The sequence below is a fragment of the Sesamum indicum genome, linkage group LG3 (assembly GCF_026168435.1).
Source record: "Sesamum indicum cultivar Baizhima isolate 11 linkage group LG3, ASM2616843v1, whole genome shotgun sequence".
NCBI classification, from domain to species: domain Eukaryota; kingdom Viridiplantae; phylum Streptophyta; class Magnoliopsida; order Lamiales; family Pedaliaceae; genus Sesamum; species Sesamum indicum.
Genome location: NC_142659.1, coordinates 24564085 through 24580750, shown reverse-complemented (window position 1 = coordinate 24580750; position 16666 = coordinate 24564085). Strand labels below are relative to the sequence as shown.

The 16666-nt window shown below is 35.2% G+C and overlaps 3 protein-coding genes across 3 annotated transcripts; 1 reads left to right on the top strand and 2 right to left on the bottom strand.

Annotated features, from left to right (window-relative positions):
- Positions 1–2677: 2677 nt before the first annotated feature.
- Positions 2678–6481, bottom strand: LOV1 (NB-ARC domain-containing disease resistance protein). The gene is made up of 2 exons (XM_011075513.3): positions 5258–6481; positions 2678–4622 (listed from the first exon to the last, which is right to left on the bottom strand). The coding sequence occupies exons 1-2, from the start codon at positions 6303–6305 to the stop codon at positions 2887–2889; spliced, it is 2784 nt and encodes a 927-aa protein (XP_011073815.1). The 5' UTR covers positions 6306–6481; the 3' UTR covers positions 2678–2886.
- Positions 6482–8548: 2067 nt separating this feature from the next.
- LOC105158680 (exopolygalacturonase) lies at positions 8549–11326 on the top strand. Its single transcript, XM_011075512.3, has 4 exons — positions 8549–8732; positions 9092–9403; positions 10237–10752; positions 10912–11326. Exons 1-4 carry the CDS (start codon positions 8616–8618, stop codon positions 11149–11151), a joined length of 1185 nt encoding a protein of 394 aa, XP_011073814.1. The 5' UTR covers positions 8549–8615; the 3' UTR covers positions 11152–11326.
- A 1338-nt stretch (positions 11327–12664) lies between these two features.
- On the bottom strand, positions 12665–14897 carry LOC105158737 (premnaspirodiene oxygenase). Its single transcript, XM_011075576.3, has 2 exons — positions 13825–14897; positions 12665–13448 (listed from the first exon to the last, which is right to left on the bottom strand). Exons 1-2 carry the CDS (start codon positions 14767–14769, stop codon positions 12834–12836), a joined length of 1560 nt encoding a protein of 519 aa, XP_011073878.1. The 5' UTR covers positions 14770–14897; the 3' UTR covers positions 12665–12833.
- Positions 14898–16666: the final 1769 nt, after the last annotated feature.

Sequence of the window (16666 nt, the reverse complement as noted above, 5' to 3'; positions counted from 1 at the left end):
GGCAAACACATTTACAAATTCTCAAAACCAAAATCAAGATTATAACGCTTAATTCGAAATTACAGGCAGAAGCCTTCGAATTAACTTTATAAAAATTCAAGTCCAAATAAGATCTAGGCGAAAATTTTGCCATTGAATTAGTCAAATCCACAAAAATTATTTTGAAAGAATAATTAGGGGAAAAAATAGAAATTGCACTCCTTTCAATCCTTTTAAATCAATATATTTTATTTGTAACAATTCTTGTAAATTTTAATTTATAGACATGATAAAATTCGCATGCACAATTACATGTATGCTCGAACTCTCATTTGAGAGAACTATTTATTTTATGCGAGAGAACGTGTCTTTCTAGTTAGCCCGAATGATGAATGACTATTAGTGTGTCTTAGTGTGTATGTAAAGACATAGGGGAAATAGCATTTTACCCACAAGTTAGGTTTATGTCACTTTTGGTTTCATTCATTACGAAATTAGCACTTTTAGTCCCATAAATTAGCACTTTGGTCCTCATGCACTTTTCCATCTACAATTTAACAAAGTAGATTGCATGCCTAGCTCATTGCAGTTAAGTATTTTTCGTTAGAGGAAAAATTGGGGCTTTCTTTAATAGTAGCATATGGGTGCTTCATTTGACCTACTTCATTCATTTGTAGAAAGCATGATTCTCTCTCTTGATTCTACTTGGCTTCAACTTATAGAAATATAAGAAGAATAGAATTCAATTCTTGTGAGAGAAGAAAGAAGATCGCTATATTTTTTGCTCTAATTTCCTTCAAAATTTATTTTTTCCCCTCAAACGTAGTTATATTTTTCCCCCAAAAATGGTTCTGAGCTGGAAAACAAATCAATTTTCTCTCCAGCAAAAAATACTTAATGATCACATGCTAGGCATGTATTGTTACATTGTCAAATTGTAGACAAAAAAGTGGATGAGGACTAAAATTTTCTACTTACCCCTCGTTTTTTAAGTAATAGTGATAGAAATTAGTTGTATTTATATCATAATATGTATTTAACTTGCAACGATAAATTATAGTAATTTAATTTTTTATATAAATTTCCAATAATTATAAACTTTTTGATAGGACTAAACCAAATTTTTTACTTCACCGCTGTTTGGAATTCTAGCTGTATATTTATATAGATATTAGACATTGAGTGGAATTGTATTCCAAATTTATAGTAGCTGAGAACTTCACTTCTTTCTCCTTCTTCTTAAGATCATAAATGCTACAATTGAGTAATAAATACCCAAAATTGACCAACCCTTTAATTGCTTGAGGTTTATACAATATATGAAAGAGATAATTATACACTGATACCCTGAAATTTGGTGTAATTATACTTAAATCTTAAGTGGTTTGGAAATTACATCTAGCACTTTTGAAATTTGCTTCCATCTAGCAAATAAATTATTTTTTAGTCAAAATACCAAATTTGCCGATATCAATACAAAAAATTGAAAAAAATATTATATTTACCTTCGATTGACTTATTACTTATTTATTGTAGGTCAGACAAATCTTTTTAGGGCCAAATTATCCTCATACGTCTTCACACGTTAATGCATGTAAGGAGGTATATCTTCATCATTATAAAGATAGTTTAGTCGAAAAAAATTGTTTGACCTGCAATAAGTCAGTAATAAGTCTTGAGGGTAAATGTCAGTTTTTATTTAGTTTTGTTTGTTAGTATCAGCAAAATGTGATGAATTTGATTGATGGAGAAACTTATTTATTAGACGGAAGCAAATCTCAAAAGTGCTAGATATAATTTTCCAAACTACAAAAAATTTTAAGTGTAATTATATCAAACCTTAGAGGAAAGGAGTGTAATTATCTCTGTACGATATGATAACATAAGGATTTTTCTTAATAATTTTAATGTGAATCTCTTACTAGAAGGGTTGTATTTGTGGTATTTTAATTTATATAATGCTCAAAAGAATAATATAAATCTAAGTACAACCTATTTAATGATAAAAGAAACATAGAAGGAATAGAGAATAGACTCTTATATATGCAAGCCCAAAAGATATAAACTATTATTTTGTTAGATAATCTATTAATTGGGTTAATTACACTTAAACCCCATCTAAAACATAAAATTACATTATCTCCAGAGAAGTTTTAAAATTACACTTATATTTTTTTCGAAAATTCACTGTTTACACCTGACGTCTTTTGTTAGGGTTTGGACAAAATACTGGGATTAGTAAAAAAAATTACATAAATTTTCAATTTTACCCTTCATTTAACAGTCTCATATAATAGTTTTGACTTATCAAGGAAAAAATGTAATGTTATTAACTTCACTCCATATATAAATATATATATATATGTATATATATTATATTTATCTTTTTATAAGTACACAAATTATGAAGGGCAAAATTGAAAATTTATGTAATTCTTTTTCCTGATGTCAACATTTTTCATTCAAACCCTAATGGAAGGGGGCCGAATGTAAACAGATAATTTAAAAGGGGTGTAAGTGTAGTTTCAAAACATCTCTGGCAGAAAGTATAATTTCTCATTTTCAAAAGGGATCTAACTGCAATTAACCCTTATTTAATAGTAAGTGTTCAACAATTTATCAGCCGGACACCTGTTAGATAAGTGGTACCATAATAGACTCTTAAAACACATAAGCAATCAACAAAGGTAGAAACATCTGAGGAAAGGAAGCAGTTCAGCAATGATCTTAAACATAAATAAAGTCATCAACACTGAGGCTCTAAAATCTGGGCCCCTAATAGAATGGATACCTCTGCAGCTAACACAGAAGAATTAATAATATCAAAGCAAACGTACCATATAACACAGTAAAAGAAGCGTGCAAGAAGCTGCAATCGTTCACGACATCATGCAGCAACGAGAAGAGTTAATCGAGCTTGATGTCAGGCACATGTCGAACTTTGTAGAAGTCTTCTCCTTCACCGTCTGCTGCTCTGAGCCGATTCTTAAAACCATCAGGCATCCACCTAACATTCAACTTCTGGAGTGTGGTTATGAATTTCAAACCATCCGGAAGCATTTCCAGCTTTCCACAGTGAGCAATGACTAAACGTGTGAGTTTTGGCATGGCTCCTTCGTCAATTCTCCATGTTTTCAGGTTCGACAAACCCCACAGTTTCAGATACAATAGCCTAGGGAAACCTTTTGTCAAGCAAACCATTTCCTCTCCAACATAGGTGGAATCGTATAACGTTAGGCTGCTCAACTTTGGTAGCTTCTCCAGCGTGGCCATTGGGTCTTCACTGAGTGCTGACGCCTTGAAGGCAATTTTGGCAATGGTTGAAGAAAAATGATAATGCTCTGGCAGCTTAGCTATATGCCCGCGTATGGATAATTTGTACAGACGGTGGCAACCTAGCAATGTCCTCAACAGGCTTAACTCTGCATCCGAACAAAATTGTGGACAGGAAATGGAAAGGGAAGAGCGCCGGAGGTGATTCTGTGTGAAGCTTATGTATTTGATGATATTTGGCAGGTCATCAAGATTATCCTTTATTGCTGCTCGTAGTTTCCGAAGATTAGTCAATCTATCAAGATCTTTTACATCACATAAGCTAGTATTGAAGTTTACCAGTGTCTCCAGCTCACTCAATCCGTCCAATCTCAATTTTGCACCGTCTTGAGTAAGAAAGTTACTAGGAAGATATAAATGATTTAATCGCCCCATCTTCCAGACTACATTTGGGATCTCGAGTGTGGTATCCGCTTCTAAATCAAGTGTCTCCAAGAATATCAGTTTGCCTAACGACGATGGCAACTTCTTGAACTGAGAATAGCTTAAACACAAGTATCTCAAATGGATTAAGTCTCCGATGGCTTTAGGCAGCTCATCAGGATAGTGAAATCCCTGAAGATCCAGAACCCTGAGTAATTTGAAGCTGCCGAGGTGGGATTTCATATGTTGCAAAAAGTCTCCCTTGCAATCACTGGCATAGAAGAATGCTGACCTGATGTGATTATATTCACTGCAAGCAACTGGAGAATTGGTTTCATTGGTCTCCAAGTAGACAGAAACTCTCCGCGCAGTGTTGCTGGATGCATATGATTCCGTTGCTTTCTTTTCACGTCTAAAATCAATGACCTTAGTGAAGTTTTCATCTTTGGCTTTAGATATACACAGATCTCGCATTAGATCATGAAGACGGCAGTTTTTGAAACCACCAGCAGTTTCCTTAACATTGACTTGCACCATGCACCTTTGAGCCAGTTCAGCCAAGTATCTTTCAGCAACGTCCATCATTGTTTCTTCTTCAGCCCTCTCGTCTTGTGATATAATACCTTCAGCCAACCAGAACTGGTATACCTTCTCAGCTTCTATCTCAAAATCCTCAGGAAAATTGGCGAAATAAAGAAAACATTGCTTGAATTGGAATGGTAGGTCATGGTAACTGAAGGCTAAAACATCATTCACTGCTTGTTGTTGTCCATGGCCTCTGCCCCTGGCCAAGTACCAGTTGATGTTTTCATATACCATCTGCCAATCTCTTAGTGTATGCTTTGTGATCAGAAGTCCACCAAGCACGAGAATGGCTAGTGGCAACCCACAACAAGGTCCAACCATTTCCTTCCCTAATTTCTCCATGTCCGGATCAATCTTAAACTCTGAAAAAGAATAATACAAGCTCATTCTTTCGTATTTTGCATTCTCGTTTTAGTAATAAAGAAATGTAAATAAACAATTATATGGAAATAAAGAATCATGCGGCCTCCATCTTTCAGGATTTTGGTCCAGATGGAATACCAAGTCCCTTTAAACGAATTGAAGTTAGATTCTACATGTTATTACCAGTGACACTGAAATAGCTTTCAAGGAACAGGAGAGGGCAGATACATTAACATCTCATACTCAAACATGTTAGGAGCAAATATTCGAAAATACTGAGACCTCATTATCACATTGAAGATCAGTTTAGCGCTCAAGTGAGTGATATGACAAGGAAACTGTGCTAGTGCCTTCCTGTTTTCTGATGGTTGAAATCTGATAGCTTAACGGGTGCTGTTCTCAGTAGTCAATGAAGTATGACTGTATGAGCACACCTATCGCAATGGAGTTTGCATATAATATTATGGTAAAAAGGGAAGTCTAATAAAGCCATGTAGAGCACCAAAAAATTGATTTTGCAGCTAAGGATTCACAAACTGAAAAACAATGAACTAAAATTGACCAATATGTGGCAACCCCATTAATCTTATTCGAAAGTATATAAACAGGCCTGCAGCAAATATGGCAATCTTACCAGCATTATCATCTCCCCTTCTAGGGAATGCTTTCTTCTGCAGCAGCTCCCAGCTCTCCTCATTGCTCAAAAACCTCGGTTCATAAAGAAAACCATTAGGATCCACAAACACCGCAACTTCTTTGTTGCGGGTCGTGAGCAGTATCTTGCTACCTTCCCCTGTCCTGGAATTCGGAAAAGCTGGTTTCAAGCTCTCCCAAGCTTGTCCAGACCAGATGTCATCAAGAACCACCAAACACTTCTTCTTGAGCTGCACATCATGGAGCTGCTTCACCAATTCCTCATCCCTCATACAAAGAATATCCTCCCGTTTCTCCGGTATAAGTTTGATCAATATCCCTACCATAATATCCTTCTTATCCCACTGCTGAGATACGCAAGTCCAAGCAAATCCATCAAAATGCCTCCTGACATCACTATGGCTGTAAAGCTTCCTGGCTATGGTGGTCTTCCCTAAACCTCCCATTCCATAAATAGAAACTACTCTATCTTTCTGTTCGTCCACCAAATGCCCGACCAACATCTTAATGTCCTCCTCCAACCCCACGATGTCTTCCTCCACGACATGGGAATAAGACCTCCTCAAATCGTTGATTCTTCCGTTCTTGGAACTGGCCCCTTCTCCAGGATCAGTAATCGGCTTTATCCCATAAGTCTGCAAGCTCGTGGTGAGCCCAGAAATCTTGCTCTTGATATCTGAAATCCGGGACCCAACCCTGTAAGTGGTGACAATCTCCTTCAAAAAACAGCCCATTCTCCTGAAAACATTTCTTGAATTTCTCGACCTCCTGGAGGCAACCTTAGCAGCGACGAAAACAAGAACGTTATCCTCGATATCGTAGGCTGCCTCTCGAACTTCAGCAACCCAATTCTGGACCCTCTCATCCGTGTCTTGTTTGGAATCAGCGTCTTTCAAGAACGATCGCATTCGCTGGAGCTCCTGCTGGATAGCCTCCACCTCGGACCTCACTCCATAGTAGAACTTGGCTTCTTCTACAAGGAGGTCGCGGATAGTCTCTAGAGTGACGGAGACAACTGCCTCTGCCATTTAATCACAACGGAGGCAAACTGGGTGCAAATCCAAAAGTTTCAGGAGGCCAATGCGATGAACAAATAGAAATCCGACACTCTTTCTGTCGGCATTGACTTTGAACAGTGGTACGTTTCTCCGGTCAGCGCCCATTTGCTGACAAGCTTTCTTGTGCCGTGTCCTTGTCGCTTTTACAATTCTACTTAGGCTGCTTCACTTTTCTTGAATGGGATTAATATTGCAATGTTTAGTAAATAATAATTTAATAGTTTATTTATTTTATATGAATCATTAGATGATTATTGTGTGAATAATTTATATCATATTTATTTTGTAATTGATACAACGGATAAATTATATAATCCATAAAATTGCATCATAATAGAATAAAACCATCAATAGAAGGTCCCAAACTATGCTCCACATAGTAAAAAATGAGATAATATGAATAATAGTCTAATTTTAAAAGGTCACGTGAGATATACATGTATTTTTCCGACGAGACAGTGAATACCAACAGAAAAAAGGACTGAAATCACAAAAATAAAAAAAATACAGTATCAAAATTTCATCCTAGAAAGTTAAAATATGAAAACAACAAATAACCTAAGTTCACGGAACTAAAAATACATTTAAGCATGATCTGTTCATTTACGTTGAATATATTTATTAATTTTTAAAAATTGATGTATTAAATTAATATTTAAATTTAAATATAATGAATGACATCTCAATTATAATGAATCGAATCTTATTAATAAATATATATAGATAGGCTGAGCCAATGGTTTAAAAGAATGCCATAGTTTACTATATAGTTCTAAGTATATTTCAGTTTTTCGCACATTAAATTATTTTTTAATTAAATGAATAATATTTTTAATCAAGATATAGAAAAATATTTAATAAATTAAGAATTTAAATCAAAAGTGAAGTACTTAGTTAATATAATAGATATATGACAAACATAATATATATTGACAATATGCTTAACCAAAAATTAAAATTATTATAGATTTTCTTGATAAATATATTTGAAAAAGCGGATATGTAATTAATTATTTGTTTATCTGAAATAATAAATAGTTAATAACTTAATTTTATTACCAAATCATAACTTTTTACATGAAATATTTGAGTGTGCTTATTGTACTCATTTATACTTAACTTTTAGTCTAGAAAATTTGCACTACTTAACTTGTTAATTATATTTTGCTTTATTGTAAATCAAATTTTCTTTTTTTTTTTCAATTGAGAAAATTTTAATTGGATTTAAGATGCAAAATGATTTAACAAAAAAGCTTTGTATTACAAGCACTAGAAAAAAAATTACTATTGGCGACAACTAATATTAATGATTATGGCTAAATATCGTGATAAATAACTATTATTATTTACGTTTAAATAAAATCGATAAGAAAAACTATCTTTGACGCTTGAAAATTTTATTTCCTATAGTTAAAAGTCATGGTAAAATAAAATCCATAACGAATGTTTTAGCCGCCATCCCAACCAACAACCATTGTGTGATGGTGGTCAATAACTATTTATTATTAACCATGGCATTAACCATGGTTAAAATGCTATATTTCTTGTAGTGAAATATGTGCATATAACATAAAGGCAATCTTGTGCAAATATTTAGTCTTAGGGATACGTGTTATATTTGTTAGTTTATTAGGCGAATGCTACCTCAAGAACACTTGAAGGCAATTGTCTAGGCTATTCTAGCCAATTGACATATATTCTGTTATAAAAGAAAACTTTTTATCATCTCAACTTTTGAATATCCAAATTTACCCTTTAATCCATTGTTTTCCTTAATAATTTTAATAATTCTTTAATAACCTTACAATTGCAATATTTTTTGTTCTCTTAACCCACCACTCCATATTTTCTCGAATTCTTTTACTCAGAAACTTCCATATTAATTTTTAATAAGCTCACAATTACAATTTATTTATTTCTCGCCCGGTTCACTCCATGTCTCTTTATTCTCACATGCCATTTTACATCTCATCCATTCACACCACGTTTGTTTATTTTCACAAATTTTATTTTTCATCTCATCCCACACCACGATTATTTTTTCTTAGATGGCGAAATGGACGCAAAATCAGGTGCCCTTGCGAGAACTGTGGCCCATAAACACACAAACTACCAGACATTCTCAATCTACCCAAATTTAGGTTCAAGATTTTGTGGTCTTGATCTTGCTTTCCGTTGGCTGCATATGTATATATAAGTGATCAGTACCACCATTCAACAACGCACACATACTTTCAGAAACCAGCAAGAAAGAGCACACACACACAAAGGAAAGGGAAGATGGCAGGCATTTGGATTTGGATGCTGATGATGGCTATGGTGGCTGGAAACCATGCTGCTGTTTTCGATGTTAAGAGTTATGGTGCCAAGGCCGACGGCAAGTCCGATGATAGCAAGGTTCCAAACTTCTTTATATATAACATGAATTCTTATATATAGTTAGTGGCTTAGTTGCATTTTTTATCGTCTAATGGTTCTTATATTATTATTAGGGTTGTGAATTAGTCCGGCATATTTTCAATTTTCACGAATTTGTGACATGTTTGGCCGGAAAATTTTAGATCGCCTGTCGTCTTCACTGACACGTGCAGGGCACGTAGGGACTTTCGGACCAAATGTGCTCTAAATCCGCAAAAATTAAAAGCATCCGAAACTCTACATAGTCACAGGATGAAAAATACAATGAAACCTGTAATTAAACGGATCATGTCATTTTTTCTATGATCTTCACGACACATTTTTTTCTTCTGTTCTAGGCGATCCTGGATGCCTGGAAAGCGGCGTGCAATTCGGGGCAGGCGAGCAATGTTTTGATCCCAAAAGGAACCTATATGGTTGGTTCGATGATAATGGAGGGTCCCTGTAAAGCTCCGATTACAATCGAAGCGAATAAAGCCCGATTCGTTGCCCCGATTAACCCGAACCAATTGAGGGCGCGTAATGGTTGGATCAACTTCGTAGGCATAGACAGGTTTGGCCTCCAAGGAGGAAGGTTTGATGGGCAAGGAGAGCTCGCCTGGCACCAGAACAACTGTGTGGGAACAGGAAAATGTGGTTCCATGCCTATTGTAAGTTTTTCACTCCTTTTTCTTCACAAAAGAAATTCCTATATATATTTCGTTCGAAAAATTACATTTTTAGTCCAACATAATAAGAAAATCCACATTTTCACCATTTTGCTTTCTTTAAATTTTAAAATGGTCCCGGACTTGAATTTTATTCAACACATTTTGCTCTACAATTCAACTTTTATAAAAAAAAAAAAAAAAAGACAGTAAATGACATGTCCCACACGTAATCATTATTTTATTTTATTTTCTTAAGATTAATGACTTTTGAAATTACATATATTCCAAAAAATCCAATTATGAGACCAAAATTGTAGACCCTCTTCTTATGAAAGAAGAAAAATACAATTTTACCCCCAATATTTTTTGTCTCACAAGATATAAAGGTCTGCACTTTTTGGTACCCACTTTTCATTCTTTTCGACACATTTAGTACTGAAAGCAAATTTTCATCGACAAATAATGGTCACATGCGTTCTGATGGAAGTTGAGATGTGGAATTAAATATTTCAAAAAATTTCATTTTTTGAAAATTATTTCAAAGTTTGCGTTAAACAAAGGACCAAAAATGTAGATCTTCTTATGTATCCTCATGGAAAATGTTAATCTGTATCTGACTCGATTGAACTTGAACAAATTATATAATAAGTGTAATACATTTACAGTGTAATTGGTGTACAGTTGAGGAGAAAGTGATCGATCACATAGGAAACGTGATAAAATTGCTTTATAATTGATTTGGTTTGGTTCGATAACTTGACGAAATAGAATTTTTTATGATTGGCATTTGGATTGGTGGATCCGGCCTTTAATTTCTTGGACTTTGTAAACAGAATTTGAGCTTCAACAGAATCACCAACGCTCTGATCCACTCCATCACATCCTACGATAGCAAGCAATACCACATTGACGTGTTGAGCTGCAAGAACGTGACATTCCGAAGCATCAGAATCTCGGCTCCAGACCAAAGCCTGAACACGGACGGCATACACATCGTGCGTTCGAGCGGGATCAACGTGACCGAGGCTGACATAAAAACTGGCGACGACTGTGTGTCCGTGGGCGACGGCAGCCAACAGGTGAACATAGAGAAAGTGAAGTGCGGGCCGGGCCACGGCATCGCCATCGGAAGCCTGGGCAAGTACAACAACGAAGAACCAGTGGTTGGAGTAACAGTGAAGAATTGCACCATCACCCACACTATGAGTGGAGTGAGGGTGGAGACATGGCCTGCTTCTCCTTCAGAGGGTGTAGCACGTGACTTGCACTTTCAGAACATCGTCATGAACAACGTTAGCACACCTATTTCGATCGATCAAGAATATTGCCCTTACAAGTGCGACAAAAAGGTACTGCATATGTTATTAACCGTTGTTTCTACAAAGGAAGTCAAAAAAAGTTAGTATACGTAAAACCGTAACGAATACTAATTAACCATAGTCAAAACTTAAACTTGGGTGTGAATTCGGATTTCTAAAAGGGTTTTGCTTTTTCTTGATCTCTATAAGGTGCCGTCGCGTGTTAAGATCAGTGACGTCAGTTTCGACGATATTCGGGGAACATCGGCAAGCAAAGTGGCAGTGAGGCTTCGATGCAGCAGTGCGAGTCCATGCGAGAATGTGGGGTTGAGTAACATAAATCTGGCCTATCATGGAAGCGATGGAAAAGCCACATCTGAATGTGCCAATGTGAAGCCAAAAGTGACAGGGCAGCTGTTCCCTCCAGCTTGTGCAGTTTCCTCTGCTTGAATCAATAATCGTACACCGATTGCATGATGAGTTGGTTGGTGTGAGACTCTGTGTCTAGTTATTTTGCTGTTCATTCTTCTGGTTTTACAAATAGTTTTGTAGAATTTCTGAAAATAAAATACATCAATGTACGTCTTTCTTGGCATTATATATTATATAATACTATTACAAAGTATGATTATATTTTAATCTCTCTGTCTCTCTCTCTATATATATATTATAGTAGGGAAAAATACAAGCTACCCATTGTGATATTACAAATGAACAAATTACCCCCTTATGAAAAAATAAATAGCATTTTACCTCCCTATATTTTTTAAAATACAACAATTTACCCCTTTATGATTTTTAAAATGAAGCGATTTACCTCCCTGTATAAGGAGGTAAATTGCTTCATTTTAAAAAGTTTGGGGGATAAATTACTATATTTTATAAAAACTTTTTTTTTTTTTCGAAATGCATTATGCATAATTTTTAGTAAGTAAAATCGATTCATATAAGTAACTTTTGGGGCAAAATAATTATATGCATACACAACATGCACTTAAAAATGATACACACATATATTTATGTGTGTGTAGATATACCATGACTAATGAAGACTAATTGTTCACACAAATTTTCGTGTATGTAAAAATAATTACAAGACAAGAAAAATATAGACAAGTAAAATTTATTGATTTAAAAGAAAAGTGAATACAATCATTGTAAAAAGATAATCTCTTCGCTCCAAATATGGATCAAAGAGCTTGAAGTTTGTTTTTGGATGTAGATGTATTATCTTCTCTGACTTTGTTGAGCAAGCTACATGTTACTTTAAAATTTGGTATCAAAACTTGAAAATTTAATGTCAAGGAAGACGCAAAACCTTTGCGGTTGCAAAGCTTCTTTGTGGCAGAGAGTTCTGGACTATGGTCCTTTGATTTGTTGCGTCTTGTGTGTTGTATATACAGACTTATCTTGTATGTTGTATACCCTTCTTGACTTGAGTGGTGGAGGGCTCTTTTTATAGGGATGATTAGGACTATAGTAGTTTGAACTCACATCTATTGAGTTTGCACACCATGGGTATGGATATGGATCAATTTTCTGATAGGTCATTTTTTAATATATTTTTTTTTATCAATTTAATCAATTTAAAATAAAAAAAATAACTGTATTTAGCCAATCGAAATTGGGCCCATTAAAGGATAAAGTCAAGTTGGATTTGATAATCTTGAGTCACCATCAATAATGATGAAGGATGAGATAATATCATTTTTTTTCTTTTAAAGTAGTCTTACGAGTCGTGACAAATTTGGAAGTAATGGAAAATTGCACTATCATTCTGCTCAAATGAATATTTTTCATTGTTTTCCTGTCTCACTAAGTCATGGGGAGCAATAATTGAATAAGATTTCTTGGCAAATGAGTTTGGAGAGTCTAAATTAAATATTAGACCCATAATGAATTGAATCAAAAAGTTAATTTGATTAGAAGATGTTCGAAAACCCATATAAAAAATAGGTGCCTATTGAAAAACACTCAACTTTTATTCTGTATGAACGATTAACACAGTTTTACAATGTGAGGAAAGATATATTAGATGATCAAAACCATTATCATGGAATTTATTTGAATTACAAGAAAGATCATCCGGAGGTATAATAATTTCATCATGAATCTTTCATGTGTCTTATTTCTCAAGGAGAAGGATCATAAGGAGTAGCAACTATGTGAAGATGGTGTTTTCTTGGCGCACTTATTCCGGGGTTCTCTGTCATGTCCAAATCACTTGGCTTAATTCCTTTGGGAAGTTCCCAGTTGAAGTTGTACAGCAAATGGGCTAAAGGAAGCTCAACACTTGCTAAGCCGAAGGTCATGCCCGGGCACATTCTCTTCCCCGCCCCAAAGGGTAAGTACTCGAAGTTAGCTCCATTGAAGTCGATACCGTTGCTCTCGAACCTCTCCGGTTCAAAGCTTTCTGCATTGGGAAAGTAGTTGGGATTTCTTCCCATACCCCAGTTATTAACCAGAACTTTAGTCTTGGCAGGTATATAGTAGCCATTGATTTCAGAGTCTTCCCTGGATGCCCTGGGGACTAAAGGAGTTGCAGGATGTAGCCTTAAAACTTCTTTCACCACCAGCTTCAGGTACTTCAACTTTCCAACTTCATTTTCATCAATGCTTCTGCCGTCTTTGAAGGCTTGTCTAACTTCAGCTTGTGCCTTCGCCCTCACGCGTGGGTTCCTCACGAGTTCCACCATCGCCCAATCCAGCGTTGATGATGATGTTTCGGTTGCACCCGAGAACATGTCCTATATGTAGCATAGTAGCATGATGAATTTGATTATCTCCATGACAAACTAATAAGAATGAAATAACATAAGGGAATATATATAGAGGGTTTAATTGCATTTTACTTGAGTGAAAATACTAATAAATATAAAACAATACGATCCTTCAACTTTTAAAAAAATAGCTCATTGTATCCCTTAGGGACCGGTATTGATGTTTATTCCATAAGTTAGTTAGAAATTTAGCAAAATTAAAGATCGGAACTAAAACTTTTTGAAGTTACGGAAAGCAAAGTGGTGAGTTCCAAAATAGGGGATCAAATTCTAGCTATAAGGGGCTAACTTGTCGGACCTAAAAAACAATTTTTCCACACATATAAGAAGGAAGTTCTCTTACATAAATGACCGCTTTGATGTTGTCGTTGGCGATTGGAAATTTAAGCTCTCCACTTCCCTGCAGCCGTAGTAGAACATCGACTAGATCTTCATTCCCCAACTCCCCGTTTCCCCTTCTCGTTACATCTCCTTTTTCCGACACCTCTGTGCTCCTAATACGCGCTAAATTGACTTTATGCTCGTTGATGATGTCGTCAAGAATCACATCAAGCTTACGACGCATCCTCACCAATCTCATCTTATTCCAACTTAGAACATTAAGCAGCTTTGATGAGGGAAACAAATCAGCCAACATAAACCCTCCTGCGAAAACTATTGAATCGTTCATCAGTTTTATAAGGGCGTCTCTGTCCCTGCACACCTTACCATATGCAGCCCTGCACGTTATCGAGCTCGTCAGCTTGAATATCCTCTCGGTAAGGTCGATTACAGAGCCAGCCGACGACCGTATCGTCTGCATGAGCAACGCAATCTCGTCGTTTCTTATGGAGCCAAACGACCGAACATTCTTGGCACTTAAGAGTTCCACAATGCATATTTTACGCATTTGTCTCCAGTACTCGTTATACGGGCTAAACGCGATGTCGACATAGTCGTACCACATTATCTTGGCAGCCACACTCTCCGGCCTGTCCGCGAACATAGGATCGCGGGTTTTGAGCGCCTCTTTTGCGATCGCAGGCGACGATATGACGATGGTGGAGACCTCACCGAGCTTCAAGTGCATGATGTCTCCGTAGGTTTTCGCCAGGGTTTTGAAAGAACGGAAAGGGAGTGTTCCGAGGAGGTGTGCGTGGCCGATTATCGGTAACTTTGGCGGGCCGGGTGGGAGGTTTGCTGGTTCATTCTTGTCTTTGGATTTCTTCCAGCTTCTTCTTATGAATAAGACGACGGAGAAGAAGAGGAACAGAGTAGTGATATTGGTAGCGAGGAACTGGAAATCCATGTTCTTGGAAGGCAGATTTAATGAGGATTGCTCTACCTCAATGCTTCTGCATTTTTGGATATATATAGCTTAGGGAAGGTAATATATAAATTTGAACTTCAAAGCAAACTATTAGTTGTGGAATTTTATTCAGGTTTATTTTGTTTGATCAAACCTGATTCGAACAAAAATTTTCCTTTGTTTTCGGGTGTTTCAAAACATGTGCATGCATGGCAGCAAAGTCCAGCTGAAAATTCCGACAATTGCTTGTCAGTCCCAACACTGTTGCATTTTGTTGTGAAATTCGGGTTTGAATCTTCAATCATACATTTAATAATAATATTACGTCAACGAGTGAATAAGACTTCTTTTTTTTTTTATATAGTTTAAAAATGTAATTAATTGAATCATGTTATTATTTAAAAGTAGAATTGAAATTTAATGTAATTATACATAAACCTCCTATAATTTAGAAGATTACATTTAACACTCATGATATTTGTTTTTATCTAATAAATAAATCTCTCCAGTTAGTCAAAACTCATAGAATTTGTCGATATAAAAAAAAAAAAAACACGGATAAGAGTCTATATTTACCTCTCGATTGACTTATTTTTTATTTATTATATTCAAATAAATCTTTTTATGACCAAATTACCCTCATACGTTTTCACACGTTAATGCATGTGAGTAGGAATATTTTTACCGTTATTTATTTGACCTACAATGAGCCATTGACAAGTATCAATTTTTAATTTTTTTTTGTTAATATACTTCAGTGAAATTTCACTAATTGAGAGACTTATTTATTAGACGAAAACAAACCTCAAAGATAATATATGAAATTTTTCGAACCACAAAAAATCCATATATAATTACACTAAATCTCGGCAAGAAAGAGTGTAATCATCTCTTTATAATATGAATATGTGATATATAGAACATGATCTTTTACCATTAACTTTAAACTGCCATTAGGTCTTTTGTGGAATTGGTAGAGATAAATTATTCATTACATGATGGATCAGCTGGTTGGAATTGGAAACCTTGTACCAATGTTTGAATTGTCTAATTTCCTCCTTCTATGTATGCTCTCAGGGGAATGAATTGTTTGAAAATTCCTTTAGGCTATACCTGCCCCCCTCTCTGAATTTCAAGGCAGCATATATATATCGGAAAAAATGTAAGCAACTCTTTTATGATATCGCAAATGAGCAAATTACCCCCTTATTAAAAAATAAATAGCGATTGATCTTTCTATATTTTTTAAAATACAACAGTTTACCCCCTATAATTTTTAAAATAAAGCAATTTACCTCCCTGTATACAGAGGTAAATTGATTCATTTTAAAAAGTATAGGAGGGTGAATTATGATATTTTTTCATAAAGGGGTAATGTACTTATTTTCAATATTACGGGGACATAAATTGCTATTGACCCTCTATATATATATATAGAATATACATGAGAAAAGACAAAATTTTGAGGATGTTTGGATGAGTTGTAAGTTATTTAAAATATTTCTAGAATGGGTACAAATTCTACCACTGAAGTTTGGACTATCCATTGCCCAAGATAAAGGATTCCATAAATTAATTATACAAACCGACTCTCAAATGCTTATTAATCTTTTTTGCAGGAAGAAAGAACCACCCAAACATCTTCTTCCTCTGCTGCAGGATTGCAAGGCTCTATGGGATAGTTTTCACAATATTTTGGTATGTTAAAAAAATATATATATATATTCTGTAAGGTATTTAAAAAAAATTAGGATTAGTTATACTTAGACCCTTTTTTAAAATGTTAAACTACAATTTTATTCAAAAAAATTTTGAAATTACTCTTACACCTCCTCTAAAAGTTTATTGTTTACACATATCCCTCGTTTGTTAGATTCTGGAAGGAAAATGCTGACGT